Source organism: Citrus clementina, unplaced genomic scaffold (assembly GCF_000493195.1).
Source record: "Citrus clementina cultivar Clemenules unplaced genomic scaffold, Citrus_clementina_v1.0 scaffold_1, whole genome shotgun sequence".
Classification (NCBI taxonomy): Eukaryota; Viridiplantae; Streptophyta; class Magnoliopsida; order Sapindales; family Rutaceae; genus Citrus; species Citrus x clementina.
In genome coordinates this window covers 26,299,226-26,315,714 of record NW_006263303.1, presented here as the reverse complement: position 1 = coordinate 26,315,714, position 16,489 = coordinate 26,299,226, and the positions used below count along the sequence as shown (strand labels likewise).

The window sequence follows — 16,489 nt, the reverse complement described above, 5'->3', positions numbered from 1 at the left end:
CTATATTATATTATTGTGTTCCGCACAAGATGATCGTTTGTTCGGCTGTAATGTAATCCTCAAGGTCTGGGCACGAAAATATTCTTATGTAATAATAGGTACTGCTACAAATATTTTAAAAGTTATATTAAGCAAACCTTTAAAAAAAATTAAATATTAAATAAGTGACACGAATTATTGATAAATGGATTAAATTTTATTGCTTGAATTTTAAAGGAACCAAAATTATATCTCACTTCACGGCAATTGTATATCACAACCACAATGACGAACAACTTCACCGCAATTATATATCACTTGTCGTCGTTTGCTGTGATCTTTTTGTTGTAAAGGAACCAAAGGAATTATGGGTATAAAATCGTTTCTCAATTCCATATGTCAATAATATTAGAATATGAATCAATTAATTTCGATCAGTTTTCGAGTAACGGTTAAATGTATTATTGCCTAAATTTTTCAGTCATTGGTTTTCATAATATCACACCATACGTCAAAAGATATTGATGACAATAATCTTTAAAAAAAATAATCTTAAAAAATAATAACAACGATAATACGATGAGTTTAAAGTCATTGAAGGCCGAGTCATCGTAGCTAGCTGCTAACTGAGAAAACAGTTGATATTTCAGTCAATGAAAGAGTTTACATTTTGACACAGAAATTTATTAACGCTACAACCCCACATGGGATCTCTATATATACAAAGCATCTCTGCTCACAATCTCTCATCCCATCAAAAAAATTACCAAACAAATCAAGAAATACAGTCAAGATATATCCTGCATTAATATTATTGCAAACAGTTGCTTGAATTTTTGGATCCCAAGAGGGAAAAGGAAAAATGGTGTTGATGATTGATCAATTCATTGTTGGCACTTTCTTTGTTACTTCTCTCATTGGATTGCTTCTTCTCTTAATTCTGCGACCTAACAAGATGAGGAAGTTACCCAAGAACAACAGAAAGTATTACAAGATCGATAACGACGTCGTCATGGCATCCCCTAACAACCGACATTCCTCACCGGAGAGTGTTGCCGGACCTGATGTCATCGTTGTTGGCGCTGGTGTCGCTGGTGCTGCCCTAGCTCATACCCTTGGCACGGTACGTAAAATTTTATTTTCATTTTTTTTTTGGATGTTTATCTCGAGTCACTTGATGACTTAGTAATAATCAATTGAAAAATATATATGCAGGATGGAAGGCGAGTTCATGTGATAGAAAGAGATATGACGCAGCCTGACAGAATCGTTGGTGAATTGCTTCAGCCTGGAGGATACTTGAAACTAATTGAACTAGGCCTCGAGGGTACGTATCATATTAATTTAATTTTGTTGAAATTAAATCACAATAATATGTGCGACCATAACATCACTAAAATTTAATTATTACACTTGTTTAATTTGGTGAATGCATGCAGATTGTGTGGAAGGAATCGATGCTCAACCTGTAGTTGGATATGCTCTCTTCAAGAATGGAAAAATTACGAAATCTCCATACCCACTGGGGAAATTTCAGGCCAATGTCGCCGGCAGGAGCTTTCACAATGGCCGGTTCATTCAAAGAATGAGAGAAAAAGCTGCTTCTCTTCCGAAGTACGTACACATTTTCGCATTGATTACGTTAAAATTGTCTGGAGTAAATTAAAGATAAAAAGTTCGTCAACTCCAATGCATTGATTGGTCCAGATTTCAACAAAAGAGAAAAGCATGCATATATTAATTAATTTCTTTAATTTGCGCTTTGCTTTGACTGATTGTTACATGATCATGATGATTAATTGTTCAATTCCAAAGTACAAATCAATCAATTAATTAATTAATTAACATTTGACAATTTAATGATCAATTCAGTGTACGGATGGAGGAAGGGACAGTGACATCACTGTTTGAAGAAAATGGAATCGTAAAAGGAATTCATTACAAAACTAAGGACGGTCAAGAGCATAAATCTTGTGCTCCTCTTACGATTGTATGTGACGGTGGCTTCTCCAATTTGCGCCGGTCTCTTTGTAACCCAAAGGTGGAAATTTCTATCTTATTTTTTAATTAGTTATATGTTGGTCTCTGCAAATTAATTATTAGTATCCCTAATTAGTCTTTTCTTACCAAGCAGCTGGCTAATTGATAGTATCGAATTGACTTGTCTCAACAGGTTGAAATACCATCATGTTTTGTCGGTATGGTATTGGAGAACTGTCAGCTTCCAGTCCCAAATCACGGGCACGTAGTTTTAGCAGATCCTTCACCCATCTTGTTTTACCCAATTAGTAGCACAGAAGTGAGGTGCTTGGTTGATGTTCCCGGTCAGAAATTACCTTCAGTTGCCAATGGTGAAATGACAAAATATTTGAAGACCAAAGTAGCACCGCAGGTGCATCTTTATGTTACTAAATGATTTATATTTATACATATAATTTTTTTTTCCAAAAAAATGTATACATAAGGAATCCCATATTAATTATGAACTTGGTGTTTATTTCAGGTACCAATTGAGTTTCGTGATGCATTCATTTCTACAGTTGGAAAAGGCAACATTAGAACAATGACAAACAAAAGTATGCCGGCTGTCCCGAAGCCTACACCCGGAGCCCTTTTGCTGGGAGATGCGTTCAACATGCGCCATCCTTTAACTGGTGGTGGAATGACCGTGGCTCTCTCTGACATCGTCGTGCTTAGAAATCTTATTAAGCCTCTGCATGATTTTCATGATGCCGCTTCTCTTAACAAGTACCTCGAATCCTTTTACGTCTTACGCAAGGTAAACGTCAAATTTAATCACTTGGTATCAAGTATAACGGCACGAAGTTAGTTATAATATTAACTACTAAGAAACGTTACTACAAACATACTATAAAATTTAATTTGCGCCCGAAAATAAAATTGTTTTTCTTTCATGCACGCAGCCGGTGGCATCTACAATAAACACTCTGGCAAATTCTGTTTACCAAGTGTTTTCAGCATCATCAGATGAAGCAAGAGAGATGATGCGGCAAGCAAGTGTTGATTATTTAGGGCTTGGAGGAATTTACACATCAGGAGCAATGGCTCTACTCTCAGGCCTAAATCCTCGCCCGTCAAGCTTAATTTTCCATTTCTTAGCAATGGCAGTATTTGGTGTTGGCCGTTTGTTACTACCATTTCCTTCGCCTAAACGCTTGTGGATTGGTGCTAAGCTAATTTGGGTACGTATGTTTTCTATCATCAAAATTCTCATCAGGCACGGATATCTGTATTTTACAAAATATTAATTGGAGTAAACATAAAGTGATACTATATTAGTATTACCACAATTTGTATTTTGTAAAGTACAAATATTTGTAGGAGAGAAGTAATTTTTTATCCGGACATTGCTTTTCAATTAATGATTTAAATAATCGTTCGGATTATTTTGATTCATAAAAAAAATTTCATATTCTTACAGGGTGCTTCAGAAATTCTTTTTCCCATCATCAAAGCGGAGGGAGTGAGGCAAATGTTTTTCCCTGCCACTGTTCCGGCGTTGTATAGAGCTCCTCCTGTTTATCGACATTAATGTCTCTTAATCGTGTTTTGTTGCTATCAATTACGTGTCCATAAAGTGATTAAGGGTGTGTTACTTGAGATTTTTAGGAGGGGTGCTCTTTAATTATCTCAAGCGTGATTCTTTAATTTGTAAAATTACTTTTTTGTATTCGATCAATTCAAAAAAAAAATTATAATCGTTGTCGTTATTTTTTAATTTGTGACAAATCTAAATCGGCCGGATGCACATCATGCATATAATGAAGAACTTCATTAATTGTTTCCAGCGTATCCTTATGTTGAAGTCTCATGAATTTGTAAAACAACTTGCTAAAATTTAAATGATCATTTCTAGGAATCACATGCAGATCCTTTTCAATCATGGCATTTTGACATGGGATGTAAATATATATGACAGGAATCAATTTTATTATGTGATATATATTATAACCATCAAGACCCTTAGGTGGTGCTTGTATGATAAGAATCAAGTATATATAGCATGCACATGCACATGTATGCCAAGAATTATAACTATTATGTACAAAAATATGGCAAAAATCTTGATCATTTTGTAAATATGGAAAGTGATCATGCCCCAAAGTAGATGGGACCAATTTTTCTCATCCTACTTTCTATATTTTATTTTAGAGGGTATTTAGGTTGGATAATATGACTACAAAAATGTGAATCATCATCAATTGATCAATCTAAAACTTGTAGTTCTATTAGAGATCACTTTTATTTATTTATTTATTTTTTAATGAATCTCAATAATAATATTTTTTCGCTTATTAAGACTTAAACCAAAATAGAGTCTCAGTATGTGAACGGTTTAAAAACACTAATAGTGAAAATCCCAAGAATTGAATGGTATCAATTTTATTTAAATTTACATAGACTCACAAATAGCTTGCTCTAGTATATATAGACTAGCTACCTATTATAACAATAAAATAAGAGTAGTGCTAGGTGTAGAGAAAGATGAGAAATATTTGTCTTCTCTCTCTCTACCCACCCACTCTCTTTCTTCTTTTTTCTTCTTTATTTCTCTCATCTTTCTTTACACCAAGTATTTCCCATAAAATAATACTTTTTTTTAGCGGTGAATGGCTACTGCAACGTTACCATATTAAATAGAATTTAAAGTTGACACAAAAGTATTGTGAATTACTTAAAATGTAAATATTGACAATCCTAGGAATTGAACAATATCAATTTTATTCAGAGTCACTTTAAGTTATGTTTATTGTAACTTATAGCTAAGTAAAATTCACTCACAAGCCCATCAGACTCCACTACTGTATTACTCATTTTTACACTAAAAAAATTTGATTGTAAGTTAAAATACATGTAACTTAGAAAAATCTTTTTATTGTTTAGAAAAAATTGAAGTAACCCTTTCATTCATTTGAGATAATAATAATAAAAAAAACAAATACAATATATTAGCTGGGAATCCATCCAGCCATATGACATATTTCGAGCTTCTAAAAGCTCTTTTAGTGAGAGAGTGAGCAAGAATATTACAATGCTTTGGTACATGTTGGACTATTGCCGATTGAAAATTTTATTTACTTCTTTGAATCTATGATATAGTCCACCAAATTTCTGTTCTATTGTTGGTTTTGTTGTTGGTTAAGTCAGCCAATTCACTGCAATTTGTTTCAAAAATCACATCTGTGAGGCTTGCCTCTTTTGCCACCTCTATCCCCTATTTGACAGCTTGAGTTTCTACAAGAGAAATATTCCCTTGAAATTTTATGTTTTCATTGCTGCAACTATCACTTGGCCTAGTGAGTTCCCTTAAACCTACAACTTGCTTATCTTTATGGACAACAACATCAACATTGACTTTTAAGCAATTGATAGGTAGTGGACTCTATTCTCGCAGTTTTCTATCTTCTTTGCTTTTTTTTTTTGCAATTTTGTTCCTTCACCTTCACTTTTTGATAAGCATCCATTGTTGGATTTTTAATTTAGCATTGTTGGATTTTTAATCCAACATCAGGCTTATATGTGAATAATTATGTATTGCAAACTGTTATATAAGTTTAAGCCTAGTTAAAAGTGATCTATTAAGGTGTTTGGTATTATGGCCTTTAATGTATCTAACGGGTGTGGGCCTTTAATGTGTAGAGACCTAATTGTATTCTAATTCTATGATGGACAGAATTAGGAATACCTAATGACAACAGGAAAAGGTTGTCTATATAAGTGGTTATGATCCTTAAGTCACGTATATCATTCTATTCTCTACTGACATACCATCATTAGAGAGACAGTGCATATGATATCAAAGGATTCACTAGGAGAACGTGTTGATCTAGAAGGCCAACCACACAATCCTAAAGAGCAATTTAGTGTTATGGATTCATGTATGTTTTTGCATAATTTGTTATTGATTTTTGTTGGTACAACATGAATGTTCATGGGTTGTAGGTAATGGTTTTTATCAATTTTTTTTTGGTTCTAACATCCATGACTGTTTTACCCTTAGTAGATGAAAACATGGGGTTTGGTTTCTTCCCTCAACGACGAGTTTGTTCCTTACATGCCACGTAAATCACCATATAGCTGCTACAAAATCAAGCTCAATCTTGGCCAGCGTACCCACTAATCTGTGCATAACACTCAACATATCTTCTCTGGTAACTCCCTTAGTTTCAGCCTCCAAGTGAGTGCATTTCCAGATAGAAAAATCCTTTTATTTATCAATACATAGATTCATAAAGACTTGAACTTGACGGTAATTATAACTTATTTTGTCATGGCCGTGGTCCTTCGTCGTCAAGCAACAAGGAGAATAAAGGGTACAAATATATATACAATACTATACTCGTTCTCAATATTCCATATATCAACTTTTATTAATTCTAATAAAGGAAAGTGTTGCTTTATTCCTTAAGGGTTTGGTAATTCTTGTATTTTATAAGTTTCCTAAAATATTTTCTTGTGTATCTATTTTTAATATATAAAATATACTTAATTATTTTCTACTTTTCACCTGTAGCATATTAAATTTGTTCTCAAAAAATTAGATCAAACAGTGATAGAAATAACAATCTTGATATTTTGAAATAAGAATACAAGGACTAATAGAATAATTGACCCAAACTCTAAGGAGTATAGCAAAATTTATCCTTTAATAATTTTTAAGTGTACAAGCCGCTTTTCTTATTGGTTCATTTTATGTGAAAAAAAAAATAGTGTGGATCTGTTTGTGCACAAGTCTGATTCTAAACATACTATAAAAGCCTACGAGCTTAATCTTACTTAAAAGTATGCTCATAAATTTAAAATGGGCTTGAACTTCTATATTTTTCACAATTAATTTTTTAATTTACAATTCTTAAATTGATGTAAAATTTTGTATTAAATGACTTAGCAAGATTCCATTTTAGTGATAATAAAAAAAAATCCTTCAAAATACTGGTAATAAAAAATAAAAGTAATAGGAAACATGATGAGTTTAGAGTCGCTGAAGGACCAGTCGTCGTAGCTGGCTGCTGACTCAAAAAACAGTTGATATTGCAGAAGTTACAATTTGGCATTGAAGTTCTCTTGACCAAAAACACCACCACCCCGCATGTGATCTTTCTATTTATTAAGCCTCTCAGGCCTCTGCTCACAATCACTCATCGAATCAAAAGCTTACCAACAAATCAAGAAAGACAATCAAGATATTGCATTCATTTTTCGCAGACATTTGTCTGAATTCAGAACCGAAAAAAGAATGATGTTGATGATTGATCAGTTCATTGGCACTTTCTTTGCTACTTCTCTTATTGGCTTGCTTCTTCTCATAATTTTGCGCCCTAACAAGATGAAGAAGTTACCCAAGAGCAGAAAGAATTACAACAAGATGGAAAATGACGTCGTTTTGACATCCGCAGATAACGAACATTCTCTGCCGGAGAATGTTTCCGGCCCCGATGTTATCATTGTTGGTGCTGGTGTTGCTGGTGCTGCTCTGGCCCATACCCTTGGCAAGGTACGTACGTAATTCCTTTTTTTCTTTTTTTGGCTTTTTGGGTTTATTTAATTTCAATTAAAATAAACGAAATTGATATGCAGGATGGAAGAAGAGTTCATGTGATCGAAAGAGACTTGACGGAGCCTGATAGAATTGTTGGTGAATTGCTACAGCCTGGAGGATACCTGAAACTAGTTGAATTAGGCCTTGATGGTATATAATAACATAACTAATTAATTACAACAAGTTTCATTAATTAACACTATTGTACTTGTTTTAATTATCTGAATGAATGCAGATTGTGTGGAAGAAATCGATGCCCAGCCTGTAGTTGGATACGCTCTGTTCAAGGACGGAAAAATTACAAAAACTCCATATCCACTGGGAAACTTTCAGGCTAATGTTGCCGGCAGGAGTTTCCACAATGGCCGGTTCATTCAAAGAATGAGAGAAAAAGCTGCTACTCTTCCCAGGTACGTGCATATAATATTTTTTACTATTCTCAAGTGCGAATATCTGCATAGATTATATCAACAATCAAATACAATGCATTGATTGCTCCAGATTTTTAACAAAAACAAAAATAATTGGCGTTTGACAATTTAATGATCAATTCAGTGTACGGATGGAGGAAGGGACAGTGACATCCCTGTTTGAAGAAAATGGAATTGTGAAAGGGGTTCATTACAAAACTAAGGACGGTCAAGAACACAAATCTTGCGCTCCTCTTACAATTGTATGTGACGGTGGCTTCTCCAATCTGCGTCGGTCTCTTTGCAATCCAAAGGTGAAAGTTTCTTTCGTATTTTAATTTTAATTTTTTTTTGGCTGCAACCAAGTTTCCTTAATTTGTTTATCCTAATAAATATTGATAGTATCGAACTTGAATTGTTTTAACAGGTTGATATACCATCATGCTTTGTCGGTATGGCATTGGAGAACTGTCAGCTTCCAGTCCCAAATCACGGACACGTAGTTTTAGCAGATCCCTCACCCATCTTATTTTATCCAATTAGTAGCTCAGAAGTTAGATGCTTGGTTGATGTACCAGCTGGTCAGAAATTACCTTCAATTGCCAATGGTGAAATGGCCAAATACTTGAAGACCAAAGTGGCACCGCAGGTACATTTTTCGAATTTGTAATTGAGTTGAGCTGCATGTGTTAATCTTTCTTTAATTTTCTGCCACACATGCGTTTATGGTTGGCTATTTTATTAAATGTTAAATTACACAGTTAACGAAAAGTATTAGGAATCCCTTGTGAAGCTAATCATAGTTACATGATGAGCACTGTTGTTTGTTTCAGATTCCTGATGAGCTTCGCGATGCATTCGTTTCAAAAGTTGAGAAAGGCAGCATTAGAACAGCGACAAATAGAAGCATGCCGGCGGCTCCCAAACCTACGCCCGGAGCCCTTTTGTTGGGTGATGCTTTCAACATGCGCCATCCTTTAACTGGTGGGGGAATGACTGTGGCTCTCTCTGACGTCGTCGTACTTAGAAATCTTATAAAGCCTCTTCAGGATTTTCACGATGCTGCTTCTCTTAACCAATATCTCGAATCCTTTTACACCTTACGCAAGGTAACTGTCAAATTGAGTCACTGTCTGTCGAATATAAGTGTGTGCATGGGTGATTGATATTATTTTTCCATGCATGCAGCCCGTGGCATCTACAATAAACACTCTGGCAAATTCTGCTTACCAAGTGTTTTCAGCATCATCTGATGAGGCAAGAGAGATAATGCGGCAAGCAAGTGTTGATTATTTAGGGCTTGGAGGAATTTACACATCAGGAGCAATGGCTCTACTGTCAGGCCTAAACCCTCGCCCATCAAGCTTAATTTTCCATTTCTTAGCAATGGCAATATTTGGTGTTGGTCGTTTGTTATTACCATTTCCTTCGCCTAAACGCTTGTGGATTGGTGCTACGCTAATTTGGGTAAGCATTTTCCTTAGTCAAAATTCTCATCAGATGGGGACGTTTACATTAATTTTACAAAATAATAATTGACAAAAAAATAATATGATATTGTATTGCTACAATTCACATTTTGTAAAGCGTAAACGTTTGCAGAAGAGAAGAAGTAACTATTTATCTGCTTACTTTACAGTTAATTATTAAAATGATCGTTTCGATTATTTTGATGAATAAGAAAAAAAAATCATATTTATGCAGGGTGCATCAGAAATTCTTTTTCCCATCATCAAAGCGGAGGGAGTGATGCAAATGTTTTTCCCTGCTACTGTTCCAGCATTATATGGAAGAGCTCCTCCTTACTTCTCTCAAGCGTAATTAATTCTTTGTAATTAAAATTGCCATTATTTTTTTAATGATTATATTCGTTATTATTTTGTGACAATTAATTCAACGTTAATTTAAGGTTTAATCACTTATGTCACCTAAGATTAATGCCCATCTTCTTCATATTTATAAATAAAATATGCCGTAATGATTGTGTCAAAAAGAGCTTAACGTCCTAATAATTACATTACATATATAATTGTTTTGATTACCTAACTTATGATAGAGCAAGTCATTGGAGCACTAGCTAATTACGTATTACACTAATTTAATTATTCAGGCTTTTATTTTTCATTTATTAATTGACCATGCATAAGATCATTATCGCATTGCTTTTGGTACATTCAACAATTCTTGGAAGGTAGCAAAACACGATTGAGATATTCACCAAGAGCCCATACGGGAAAGATGTTTCTGTAAGCAGAATAACTTATCATACAATTCTTGTTGAATACTCCCATGATTTCCTATAAAAGAAGAATAAATATAAAGGTAAGTATTAATAAACTTATTATACTAGTTTTATCTTTCAAGTCTCACAATTATTATATTCAAAATGATTATCTATCTCTCTCTCCTTTTTTTTTTAACTTAATTATGTCTCTCTTTATAGTATGCAGATTTACCTGCTGTGGGAAATCTCCATTTTCCATTTGTGAATTAATGAGCACCTTTGCAGCGCGGTGTAATGGGATTGAATCTCTATGAGCCTAATCCATTTATGTAAATAAAAATATTATTAATTGACATTATTGTTAGGATTTTGTTTAATTATAATTCGATTTAAAGAATATATTTACTAATTTACATACCTGGCCAGCTTCAATGAGAGATATCATTGCCCACGCAGTGTTTACGAGATGTGATTTATTTCCTTCCAGATTTGTGTATACCTTATCAAGGATTTCACAATGGCAGTTTAAAAATAAAAAATGTACAATCAATATAATGGTTTTTTCCCCCACTATGCAATTAACAATTTCTTTCCCAAAATTTCCTGGGAAAATAACAAACTTGGATATCCTTAATAAACTCAAAATTAGGTTAATTACCTTGTTTTGGCAAGAAAGATAGCTCTCTCCCCACCCACCAGAATCAAGCTGTTTGGATAGCAAGAAATCACATGCTTTTCTGATGCTATTGCTATTTTCATATGTCATGCCGCAAGCCACCAGGCCCTTTATTCCAAACCACGTTCCATATGTGAAGCACACTCCCCACGACCCATACCTGAATTCATAAATAATCACTTCAAATTATCATAACATTTCTTAACATACTAAAATCAAGATGCTTAATTATTTAATTAGAGAGTGATATACAGGAAAGTTTTATTTAAATCAACATGACATTTATATAAAAGTTAAACATACCACGAACCATCAGCTTGTTGTTTGCTTTCAATAAACTCGATGGCCTTTTCAATACTTGCTTCTATTTCTTTTCTCCTATGTCCTGGATAGCTTTTCATGAATGATTTTAGACCTTGGATTGCTGCTGAAGTGCACTCCACATACCTAAATTAAACACGAAATATGAGCGACCATAACTCCTGTAATAAATTAGACACCTAATTTAATTTTAACTACTCTTAAATTTAGTTTGTCATAACTTGCACATATTGATTATCTGCATTTTGATGTAGCTTAGAAAATTTTTATTTTATACATTTTGATTGCTAATTAATCAATGGAATAATTAATTAATTTGGTTATCTTACTGATAATCTATAATGATATCTCCGAAAGTTTCAGCTGGATTGATCATCTGAAATTTAATACAAATAAAATCTTGTCAAAACTTAATCAATGCCTCACTCCTCAGTTAATAGACCCAATTAATTGAAAGGAAAATATTTTTTCTCACCTCTAACCATGGATAAGATCTTGTTAGCTCATAAGATGCAAAGCCTCCAGTGCTGTTCTGCAACTAAGAAGACATGCATTTGTACAAACCTGATATGTTTTCTTTCGAAAGACAAAATTAAATAGTTGATAATCAATTTTAAGACCGTTGCCTATGAAGTACCTGTAGGGATAAGATAACATTAACGGCATCATATAACTGATTTTCTTGTATTGCTACTCCCACTATGTCAGATGGCAATTGAGATAATAATATTGCTGCCTGTATGATCATGAATTGAAACAACATTTCCATCGTAAGAAGTTTTATCAGTTGAATTAATAAGTATCCACATGCCAACGTAGCATATAGCCTCAGGAAACAGAGACTTGGGAAAAAGAAAATGTACCTTCAATCCTTCAGCAGTGCAATCTGAAACAGGCCAACCATTGTCAGGAGTGGAGAAAGGCCATCCTCCTTTAGAAATATGGCGGTACCAATAATTCAGATCACCGGTGCAATCTTCCCGAACCTTAATTGACAAATTTAATCATGATTTATGAACAAGAAAATCCGCTAACATTTTGTTTTAATTTAAGATTAAAGATAGGTTTAAAGGTTTGATCTTTTAAATGAAATTAATAGATACTTGGGTGTTTTTCAGGAAACTGAAGGCTTTCACAAGTGTTGAACCATATTCGTCAACAAGATCAGTGGCCAAGATTGCTTGGACTGCAAATGTTACATCCCACAGTTGTGACCCGTTGTATCCCTGTCATTGAGGATTTTATAATTAATATCAAAATCCCCAATTGATTAAATTTTTCCTAAATAAAACTGTTTAACTAATTGCAACCTGCATCTTCATTCCATCTTCAGCAATCCAGAGATAGTCTTTAATTCTTGAGAGGTGACGTTTATAGGCCTCAGAATTTGGGTCCTCCACCCAACAGCAAATCATGTTTAGTACCTATGTATGCACAAAGGTTTGACAATGAATTCAAATGTAGTGGGCTGATATTATGTGCGCACACATGTTACTATTTCATTGGTGGGGTTGTGGGCCCACAACATAATCCTCCTAATAAAAAATTGACATGCGTCCTATTGCGTACTATAACGTGCGTGACAATACTCATCCAATTAAGATCATTTAAATGTAATTAATTGATCTTACATTATTAATTAATATTCCTAAAATAGCTTCCAATGTATCAAAAACCATTCTAAAACTTTGTAAATACAATTATTTTTCCAAAAAAGCTTACAATGGATTTGATTTGACCAATGGCAGAATAAGAATTTTGGTTCAATGGGAGGTATAATAGAGAAAAACAAACTTTTTAGGCTAAAAGATAAAAACTGTAAATATGAAGGGATTAGGCATAAAATTTACATTAAGTGGGTTAAATTTCGTCCTGAAAATTACCTTATTGACGGGGCCAATGCAAATATACTGAGTATTCTCATCTTCATAATGGATGTGCTGCATTACAGTTTTAAGAGCATTGTGTCTCAGCTTAGAGAAAGGCCATTTCATTACAAGAGGTTCCCCAATTTTGTGAAGACACCCCCATAATATGTCTTGGATCATGGGGTGGGGATAGTAAAGGTCCTCCTGCAAAACGTTAATTTTTCTCCTATTATATTAGTAATAATACAAATAAAGCTAAATATACCAATTGCCATACAAAGTTTTATTTGCTTACAAATTGGTATGGTATTTTCTTTAAACAATTTTAATACAAATGCTCTCTTTACAAGCAGGTCCAAAATTAAAATCTTGTCATATTAGAACAAGGGAACCACTCTAGTTTTCTTTAATTAATATTTCAAAAATAATTTCTGCAACCTCTATCGTCCTTCCGTCTACTTTTGAAGAAAGTGACCTTCCATCCACTTTTGATTTTGATAGGAAATTAAATATTATACATTATGCGAAAATATTGATCATTTGATTGTCTTTTATTATAGATCTCAATTATTGATTCAATCTAAATCATTCGGGAGTTAAATATTTTTAATTTCTTCACAATTACATCGTACTACTTCTCAAAAAATAAAAGAGAAAAAGAAAATTAGATCGTACTATCTTCCCTACTTTATAATCAAATTTGTTTATATTATGTTTTCAAAAAATGAAAAAGATTATCTCACTCATTATTTTATATCTTATTCTCATGTCACCCGTACTAAAATTTATAATTTAATCCCTTGCAAGCGACACCGCCAACATTTTTTAAAGCCCCAATTGGCGAATCGTACCACTCATTATTATTAATTTGAGCAATTAACCATGCATTGACAGTAAAATAAAATTAGTTTTCTATTAGGCTAATGCTAAGTTACATGCATGTAAAATAGGGGGATTCTTTCTATTAAGTTATCAAAGAAAAATGAGTGGAACCCCTTGAATAAATATCTTTAATTATTTAATTAATTAATTTATTTATAATTTATAATTAATTGAAAAACTATGGGTAAAAGTAAATGAATTTCATTATATATATTTATATATTCGGGTTCCCTTATATTATTAAAGTAAAACACGTTATATTGGAGCGTGTATTTTGTCTTTTACTTTATCTCTTACTTTAATAATTTAAGAAATCTCTAATTAGATAATCACTGTATATAAATTAAACTTTTGCATTTAATTTTCAATTGTTTTGTAAAAATTCATAACAAATTAAAATTTTATGAAAATTTTGCTTACTTGTTCCATAATTTTTCATTTACTTTTGCAATTAGTTGTGAAAAATAATTAGTCAATTAATTAAAGAATTAAATATATTCACATATATCCCAATGTCAAACAACCACAAAGGATAAAATGATAAGATTAAAAAAAAATTAACACCCAAAAAATTGAAATGTGTTTTAAAGTATGAAAGGGTTTCGATTAGTCTTATTAAACAATATGGGTTCGCTCTTTTTCTCAAATTATCACATAAAAGAGAAATGAGAGGAAAAAAATTGACATCTAATATTGTAATTGTAATATTTATTATTAGTAGAGTATTAAGTTAATTCGGCTTGTCTTTTCTCTTGTCACACATAAAGTTATGAAGTTTTTAAATTTAAATAGAATGGAATAAAGATTATTTTAATTTTATTGTACCTTGGCACACAAATTTCGGGCATGGTCCCAATCGATGTAGTGATAAGGAAGCGTGTAGAGCTCCTTTCTAAGAGATAAAATAAGAGAATTGAATGGACCGACAAATCTGGTTCCATACAAATACGACATTGGCAAATACACCATCCGACAATGACACCACATACGCCCTGCATACGTTCATTAATTTCATTAATTTATACGATCCATTTACTTGTATCATTCAAAACTACAACTAATTAATTTACTATTCCAAAATGTACTAACACGACAATATGGGGAATTTTCTCCGACGTACATGTATTTATTCTATAAAATCCAAAATTAATTTATGATTATTGATATATAGTTAACCCAGTATTTTTATGGCCATAGTAATTAAAGTTTGGAAATTTTAAAGTGTGGGAAAGTTTTGGAAAATGTATAAACCGTGCGGTTTAAATTCTTTAAGTTTTAAGCTTTTAAAATCCCACAGTTTTAAAATTTTCCTGAATTTTTTCCGCACTTTAAGATCCGGACCAAAAAACATAAACATCCGATATTAATTAACTACATGGTATAATGAGTTCCTTTTCACTTAAAATATCAATTTAAGGTTTTGAATTTACACATAAAAAAGCTGGATTATAGATAATATAAACAAACACACAAACAAAATTAGTTTTTACCTGGATGAAAAGGAAGAAAATAAGGGAGAAGCCATATTTCCGGGGGTAGTGGATTGTTCCCACTCCACTCGTATACTCCAAGCACCTATTTTTATTTTGCCGAAAAATATCGGTAGCAAAAATCTAAATAATGATTTGTGAAGATAAAATAACAAAACAGTAATATAAAATGTGAACTAATTGTATACGGTTTGCTCGCAATTCAGTGCTAAATTGTTGTGTATTTTAGCCTTGAAATGCCAACATTCGTGAACAAATTTGCACGAAGACGTTCAGACCGGAGAATGATTACAAGGATGTAATGAATGGTTCATACCGAAAGCCACATCTTTCCCCAAGATGGAATGGAGGTCACCCCACCGCGATCAAGGATCCATTTTCGGGCTTTTTCCATGGCACCATCATCCCCACCGTCCATTGTCTCTCCAAGCAGTCTCAAAGTGACATATGATAGCGCAGTACAGAACATCGTGCTGCACCCTTCTATATGCAATCCCCATCCTCCATCTCTATTCTGTAGATTATTGGTTTCACATTACTCCGCAAAAATTATGGCTTAGTTTCAATAAACACCTTCAGTTTTGTAAAATATTTGTTGAGAAATTAATCTACACGGTTAATAGAATTGTTTAATTATGTATTTTTATAAGTAAAACATATACCTGGTGGTTATATAGATAACGAATCATTTCCCTTCGATGTTCCACTGTTAAAATTGCATTCAAGGCACCGGTTACAAATAAGCCCATCACCTGTCTCATAATTTATTACACATAAATATTGATTTTGAGTTTGAAAATGGATATATAAATGATGCGACCTAATTTTGAAAAATATATATATATTTTAAAAAAAAAGAATCTTAATCTTAATTTTCAAAAATATGCATAGATTTTTTTTAAAATAATAAAAAAAAAAATGCTGATGCCTGTCCTGATGACAACCCTTTGATTATTAACTTGAAAGCAGTTTTTTTGCTATAAAACCAACAATTTTTTTTTTTTACACCCTAATTGGATATAACGGGTCCGTGAAATTGTACTTTCATTGATTTGCTCCATCCTTGTGACCACTAAAA

General features: G+C 32.9%; 3 protein-coding genes across 3 annotated transcripts in view; 2 read left to right on the top strand and 1 right to left on the bottom strand.

The window, feature by feature from the left end:
* The first annotated feature begins 841 nt into the window (after positions 1-841).
* On the top strand, positions 842-3,532 carry LOC18055933 (squalene epoxidase 3). Its single transcript, XM_006453113.1, has 8 exons — positions 842-1,102; positions 1,195-1,306; positions 1,419-1,593; positions 1,852-2,020; positions 2,153-2,371; positions 2,483-2,758; positions 2,904-3,182; positions 3,422-3,532. Exons 1-8 carry the CDS (start codon positions 842-844, stop codon positions 3,530-3,532), a joined length of 1,602 nt encoding a protein of 533 aa, XP_006453176.1.
* A 3,656-nt stretch (positions 3,533-7,188) lies between these two features.
* On the top strand, positions 7,189-9,771 carry LOC18055932 (squalene epoxidase 3). The gene is made up of 8 exons (XM_006453112.2): positions 7,189-7,495; positions 7,579-7,690; positions 7,776-7,950; positions 8,096-8,264; positions 8,378-8,599; positions 8,784-9,059; positions 9,139-9,417; positions 9,655-9,771. The coding sequence occupies exons 1-8, from the start codon at positions 7,238-7,240 to the stop codon at positions 9,769-9,771; spliced, it is 1,608 nt and encodes a 535-aa protein (XP_006453175.2). The 5' UTR covers positions 7,189-7,237.
* Positions 9,772-10,124: 353 nt separating this feature from the next.
* Positions 10,125-16,489, bottom strand: part of LOC18055931 (cycloartenol synthase) — a 7,494-nt gene continuing 1,129 nt past the window's right edge. Inside the window, exons 3-18 of the mRNA XM_024177540.1 lie at positions 16,074-16,163; positions 15,728-15,925; positions 15,412-15,496; positions 14,747-14,913; positions 13,055-13,243; positions 12,482-12,595; positions 12,275-12,397; positions 12,035-12,157; positions 11,809-11,907; positions 11,647-11,703; positions 11,501-11,547; positions 11,154-11,297; positions 10,833-11,010; positions 10,593-10,673; positions 10,407-10,490; positions 10,125-10,247 (exon numbers count right to left, since the gene is read on the bottom strand). Coding sequence (XP_024033308.1) covers positions 10,125-10,247; positions 10,407-10,490; positions 10,593-10,673; positions 10,833-11,010; positions 11,154-11,297; positions 11,501-11,547; positions 11,647-11,703; positions 11,809-11,907; positions 12,035-12,157; positions 12,275-12,397; positions 12,482-12,595; positions 13,055-13,243; positions 14,747-14,913; positions 15,412-15,496; positions 15,728-15,925; positions 16,074-16,163 — 1,902 coding nt within the window. The remainder of the gene's footprint in view (positions 10,248-10,406; positions 10,491-10,592; positions 10,674-10,832; positions 11,011-11,153; positions 11,298-11,500; positions 11,548-11,646; positions 11,704-11,808; positions 11,908-12,034; positions 12,158-12,274; positions 12,398-12,481; positions 12,596-13,054; positions 13,244-14,746; positions 14,914-15,411; positions 15,497-15,727; positions 15,926-16,073; positions 16,164-16,489) is intronic.

Bases quoted from the DNA above. Each gene is read 5' to 3' on its own strand.
- LOC18055932 (XM_006453112.2), top strand. From the start codon at position 7,238: ATGATGTTGATGATTGATCAGTTCATTGGCACTTTCTTTGCTACTTCT. The intron at 7,951-8,095 runs GTACGTGCATAT...TGATCAATTCAG, and splicing joins AAAGCTGCTACTCTTCCCAG to TGTACGGATGGAGGAAGGGA. The intron at 8,265-8,377 runs GTGAAAGTTTCT...TTGTTTTAACAG, and splicing joins GGTCTCTTTGCAATCCAAAG to GTTGATATACCATCATGCTT.
- LOC18055933 (XM_006453113.1), top strand. From the start codon at position 842: ATGGTGTTGATGATTGATCAATTCATTGTTGGCACTTTCTTTGTTACT. The intron at 1,307-1,418 runs GTACGTATCATA...GAATGCATGCAG, and splicing joins AATTGAACTAGGCCTCGAGG to ATTGTGTGGAAGGAATCGAT. The intron at 3,183-3,421 runs GTACGTATGTTT...ATATTCTTACAG, and splicing joins TTGGTGCTAAGCTAATTTGG to GGTGCTTCAGAAATTCTTTT.